We start from the raw sequence: 6,208 nt of genomic DNA on the forward strand, positions 1-6,208 counted from the left end.
CTCTCTCTCTCTCTCTCTCTCTCTCTCTCTCTCTCTCTCTCTCTCTCTCTCTCTCTCTCTCTCTCTCTCTCTGTGCACACATAGATTATAATAGAGAAAAGAAACGTCAAAATGACTAAGCTTGAAATCAATAGATGGAATGTTACACCCTTCTAGGAGATGATAGCATGCTCTTCTCACTAATTGACTACTCACAAAGAAGTTTAGAGATATGATAGAAGGTAGAGAAAAGATAAGATATGTTGATCTTGTAAACACAATAGTGGTCTCTTTGACTTTTTTTCTTTAAATATAGATTGGACTATTTACATATGGGTAGAGCTATTTACCTTTGGCACTCTTTGGCATCCCAACACTCTCTTGCATACAACCATAAGGCCATTACCCATCCAACGTCTTATTTTAATTTTACTAACTCATACCACACAATGCACTTTTTTGTGCATGCAATTTTGGTTTCACAACTTGCATGGGAGTGAGTCTAGTGCTTGAAAAGGAAATCACAATAAATATTTGGGGATCCTCAATATTAAACTTAAGTCCTTAAATTACCATGGAATGCATGGTATCTTCAAGCTATTTTTAGTTTTTTGCAATTGAAAGCACTTTTTCACTTTTAAATTTCATTGTTGCTACCTAGGTGGAATTAGTGTACTCAAGCGCATCAATTTCTTCACTACTAATGTTGTTTTTTGTTTCCAAAGTTGTTTTTTCATGCCTTATATTTTTGGAGTGTCCCTATGCACTTTTGGACTTCATATGCACCTTCACTTTTTTTTTGCTACTTTTGGCACGACCTACATTTTTGCACTAAAAATGACCGTGTCTCTCAAGTCATGATCCCTACTATAACTTTACTTTTTTTTATAGTCCAATTGGCCTTGCTACCCATTGTTTTGCTAGTGCAATTATTCTTGAACACATTGATAGCAATCCAGCACCCAAACTAAACTATCTACTTAAAAATCTCAAGGGTGAGAGTAACCAACATTATATTTGGTTCACAAAGAGTACGATGGTCTTTTAACCTCCCATAGCCTCAAGAATCAATACCCTACTATTTACCACATTCTTAAAACAATGTTGGGTTGGGTTCTAACCTACCACTTAGGTAGTCACGATCAATCAACTCTAGGAAAAAGAATCATGTAGAAAGCCATCTAACTAATCAATTCATAATCCATCAAATGGAACTGATGGGACTTCTAACCACTCACTTTCCACCCACACAACAAACATCTTTAAATTCCTAATTCACCATCCTATCACCCTATGCATACACAAAAATATCTTCCTTAATAAGCCCATCACATAAGTTTCATTAAGCATCCTTCAAATATATACACAAAAATAGTTGAAAACAATCCTATTAAAAGTGGTTATTTGGAAACAAATTTGTGTAACTTATACGTCTTGTCCCCATCCTATTAAAAGTGGTTATTTGGAAACAAATTTGTGTAACTTGTGCATCTTGTCCCCATCGAGATAGATATACAAATCATCGAATTATACCCTAACCCTTCTCAAGTTTCACTTTACCTTTATTGAAAAGTTGCCTACACATTGAGCTCATTGGGAACTATCCCTCCACCCTAGAGTTTGTGATGGTGATTCCCTACACAACCATAGCTCCTCTAGTTCCCATGCTCATGTAGGAACCCTCCTCAATTTTAGAGAAAGTGATAAGAATGATAGAAATGGAAGTTAAAGTGAAATGAGCACTTTAAATTATTCTTATGGTGAAAGCTTAGGGAGAATGATTATTATATAAGCTAAGATAGAATGGACAAAATGAATATGAGGAGTGCAAATTACTAAGACTAATGTTGATGGGGGTAGAAAGTTGATGACGAATGGAGGTAACAACCAATGGATCACTATATAAGAAAGTTAATGATTTATTTGTACCATTGAACATTTAACACACATCTATTTCACTAGAAAGATGCTTTGTACAATTTTTCATATGATTGGATAATTGATTCATCCCATTTACCTAAAAAGGAGTTCTAAAAGCTCTTTCATAGAAATGGATAACTACATAAAACTAAAGATGTAGTTTCATACCATGCATTGGCCTCCTCTCTACATGATTAAAACATCATCTCATTTTACCTAGAAAAGAATTCTAAAAGCTCTTTCACAAAAATGGACAAGTACATAAAACTTCATATACAAAACTAGAGAAGAGTTTCAAACCATGGAAAGCCTGTCTAGAGAACACTTCCACGATTAATGCATGCATTACGCCATCTATGCACATATATGTTACTTAATGAAATTATTTTTGCTTGACATTTTTATTGGAAAGAAATTGCCTTAGAAATAATGAGAATCATCTATGCACATTTAAGTTACAAGTATGAACTCATTTTGCTTCATATTTTTCTTGGAAAGAAATTGCCTTAGAAATTATGAGAATCAAACACCAACGTGCTAAAGAGTAAAGGATGGACGCGAAAAATCCTTGCACGTAATGGTAGGCTTGAGAGGGTCATATGAGGATACTACTTATTAGATAAGGGAGCTTTTTTTGGAGGGGCTTGATTCTTAAATATCCTAGAAAGTGGTGAGGCAGAAGGGAGGAGAATTCTTTATTACAAATCCAAAAATCTTTTCCCGATCGAGCTTTGGACTCGGCCAGGTATTATGCGAGGGAAGAAAGTCGATAGGGTTAGATGACCCACAATTGGGGCATCGAGGGTTGACAGGAGAGAGCATGACTAGCATGAGGCACTTAGAGCACCCTTGAGCTATCATAGAGAGCTCCTTGTCACGGCTATCGTTGTCATTCCCATTGCCACAGTTATCCTTTTCGATGTGGGGATCATTGAGATCACTGCAACGGTTCTCGTTGCCATCGTCATTTTTGGCATCAACACTAATACTATGGTCAGTATTGCCATTGCCATAATTGCCACCGTCAGTGTGGGGCCCATAACGGCCATCGCGACTGCTATCATTGGCATTGAGATCATGAGCATCAATATCACTCCTATAATGATCTGCGTCATCCTCGTCGTCGATTATGAACGGTACCTCGCGCGAGACACCCAAGTGATGGTGGCTCTTCGACGTATTAGAGGGGGCATCCCGAGAGAGAGCTCCCGATAGAGACCTTCCTGACAGCTCATCGGACGCCAGGGGTGCCACATGGCGGTGCTGATGTGTCACATGTGACGGGCCCTCCGTCAATGAGGAGTTGACAGACGCGTCGGCTGGGGAGGACCCCAGCCGCAGCTGCAGGCAGCAGTCGTCTACGTCCATGGGAGCTGTCGACACGTCCTTGGATACGGCAGGGCAGCTCCAGCTAGCTGGTACAATGTCAGAGGCTTTAGAGGATGATGAAGCTGGTTGGCATGCAGAGAATGATAACAAGCCGTGATCAGAGCAGCAATTGCGTCTATTATACTGGCCGGACGTCGAGCTAGAGGAATCAGTGGGTGAATTATACGTAATTGTATCCCTATTCTTGATATTGCAAGGGACACTAGCTCCAGTACTCCAGTTGAACAGGTACATACTTCCACTCTGAGGCAACACAAATAACGACAGTCAGAGATCAAAGGAATTCATGCTTCCATGCTCCACGGAGCATCATCCGTAGATAATTTAAGAGATACAAACTTCCAAACTCTACGACAGAATACCATTAATATGGCGGGACTGAGAAGAAAACATAATCTGAGTGCGATAATTGAAAACAAGTGCAGCCAGCTGGGGCGCATGCCTCAAATCTTAGTCGTGGTCGGTTCTGGGACAACTGTAACTCGTGTAATCAGAGGATAAACATCATGACCCATCGGGACACTGGGAGGCTAGGTGCCCATTCCTAGCAAAATAAGCGGCTGAGGTGTGAGGAAGCTCTCTCGTAGAAGCGCATGATATGTGATGCTAAATCCTAACTAAGACGGTCTGAAGTACGAGGCAAGTCTCTTGCAAGAGCTCTTGATGCTATTAGCTGAAGCTCGTGTTAGTGATATTGTCAGAACCTCGTGATAAATAAGCCATATCATATGTACCTTACAGGAGATACTGCAGGACATACTTGCTTATAGAACGATTAAACATTTCCGGTCGAATAGTATTAAGAGTGAGGATACCTTGAGATCGATGCATCTCTTCCATCCGGGAGGAAGAGCTGAGTGCGAGTCGACCTCGACCATGCAGTCAACAGCCGGTAATTCGTATTGATGGTAGAGATCAGAGTCACAGGAATTAGGGCCAGGATTCATCGCCATCGCCATGGCTGATGATCTTGTGGTTTTGCAGGTCGTGACCTGCCGGCGGCCCTGCCCGTTCAGCATCAACTGCAGCATCTCCTGCTCGTCCGCACCCCAGCTGCACCTAAGCCGCTTCCTCGTCGCCGCCATCGCGCCCAGCTGCAGCTCCCGATGATCCCTCGCGGCCGCCATAGCCAGCAGCAGCAGCAGCAGCTCTGGTTTAAATTCAAAAAAGTGCTTCCATCATGTATACATATGAGAATCAGATATCGCTATAAGAGGAAAGAAATAGAGCCGGGGCAGGAGATATAGAGGCTTCGCTCTCATCAGACGAGGTTGAACTTTAAACAATGGCGGAAGTAAGAGATAACTGCAGGAGATCATCATGATTCATGATGACGAGCATGACGACACCGACGACCAGCCTTGCATTCAACGCATCCCCTCATCACAAATTACAATATCCCCTTGAGGCTAGAACTCCTCTCTCTCTCTCTCTCTCTCGACTCCGCTCCCCGGTCTTTCTTCAATGCTCTCCTGCAATCAGAGAGGAGGAAGATCATCATGGTCCTCACCCTTCGTCTTTATTATCAGAAATTGAATTCGACGGTATCGCCCTTCCTTTCCTTTTTTAATTAAAGAGGAAGGAATTGCAGTAGTATGTGTGTGTTTATACAATCGCCCTCGCCTTCACGCAAATGCTGACAAACAAGAGGCACGTCGTGAGGTGGTAGGTAGATAGATGGCCATTAAATGGCATCATTAACTGCCTGCCATTGCATTCAAAGGCCCGGTTGTTGTAGTAACAAATCCAATCTAACATTTAATTCTCTTCATTGACAAGGATTTGAATGTCCCCCCCCCCCCCAGTGTCCACTTCCAACCAAAGGGATTCGGGAATGTAATTTAAGAAAGAAAGATAGAAATATCCCAGATTCCCATGTACGTAAGATGTAAACTCGTTGCAGATCTCCACCAAAGGCTCTAATCCGGTTACTACATCCTTTAATCTCAAGGTTCCTAGCAAAGGCTCTAATGGGTTTACTCTTTCCTTCTAATCTCAAGATTACTCTTGAAATGTATTTCTTTTGCTTTCTCATGGCAAACTTCCTCAACAAGGTTGGAGTACGAAGGTTTAAATCAAGGTTCACGAACAATGTATTTGGATGGAAATAAGCTTGATAAGAACAATTATCCTACATAGAAGTTCAAAATAATAAATTTCTTGAAGGGCAAAGGTGTTTGGAATTACATTAAAGGACACATGGCAGTAGCTTCCAAAGTTTGTGTGTGAAATGCTACTACATAATAGGTGAAGGCTAGAAAGGATTGGTAGCAAATGTGTAGTAAAGTCATGTATTGGCTCTCTGCCAATGTCACAGATAGCATTATGGGTTATTCGCAAGAATTGATATCCTCGCTATTGCATAGAAGAATCTAGCAAGGCTATTCAAAGTAAACACAAAGGTGGCCATAAAGCTATAGCTCAAACCAAAGCAAAACTAAGTGAAAAGAGGGAGGCTATTCATTAATGATTATACCTTGAAGATCAAGAGTATTGTGGAAGCTCTTAGATCTATCAATGTGGTAGTTGATGATGATGATGATGATGATGTTGTGTATGCATACTTAGATGGACTTGGAGAGGAATACAAGGTTTCACAAGGGGAGCTTAGCATTTCAAAACTCAATTCTAGAATATCCATAAAATTGCCAAATATTAAGCTTTTACAACTCCATTTAGCCATAAAAGTCAAGGATAAGGACATTCTAAATCTAAATTCTACAATGCTACGTGCACAGAATGCTAGGCTGCTTTGCGGCAACTTCGCTGCCCTGAAGCAGCAAGTGAAGTTGCTATTAACTTTGCTCAACAATTCATTTCTCATCTTTCTCTCTCCTCTTTTCTCTCCTATTTCTAATTTTTTTATTTACACACACACACACACACTCTCTCTCTCTCTCTCTCTCTCTCTCTCTCTCTC

General features: G+C 40.9%; 1 protein-coding gene across 1 annotated transcript; it reads right to left on the reverse strand.

Annotated features, from left to right (window-relative positions):
* Nucleotides 1–2,346: 2,346 nt before the first annotated feature.
* Nucleotides 2,347–4,859, reverse strand: LOC148019605 (uncharacterized). The gene is made up of 2 exons (XM_087699703.1): nt 4,104–4,859; nt 2,347–3,531 (listed from the first exon to the last, which is right to left on the reverse strand). The coding sequence occupies exons 1-2, from the start codon at nt 4,413–4,415 to the stop codon at nt 2,560–2,562; spliced, it is 1,284 nt and encodes a 427-aa protein (XP_087555829.1). The 5' UTR covers nt 4,416–4,859; the 3' UTR covers nt 2,347–2,559.
* Between the last annotated feature and the right edge of the window lie 1,349 nt (nt 4,860–6,208).

This window comes from Lygodium microphyllum, chromosome 19 (assembly GCF_053477565.2).
Source record: "Lygodium microphyllum isolate KBCC chromosome 19, Lygodium_microphyllum_v1.1.10, whole genome shotgun sequence".
NCBI lineage: Eukaryota > Viridiplantae > Streptophyta > Polypodiopsida > Schizaeales > Lygodiaceae > Lygodium > Lygodium microphyllum.

Bases quoted from the DNA above. Each gene is read 5' to 3' on its own strand.
- LOC148019605 (XM_087699703.1), bottom strand. From the start codon at position 4,415: ATGGCGGCCGCGAGGGATCATCGGGAGCTGCAGCTGGGCGCGATGGCG. The intron at 3,532-4,103 runs GTATCCTCACTC...GTGTTGCCTCAG, and splicing joins AGAGATGCATCGATCTCAAG to AGTGGAAGTATGTACCTGTT.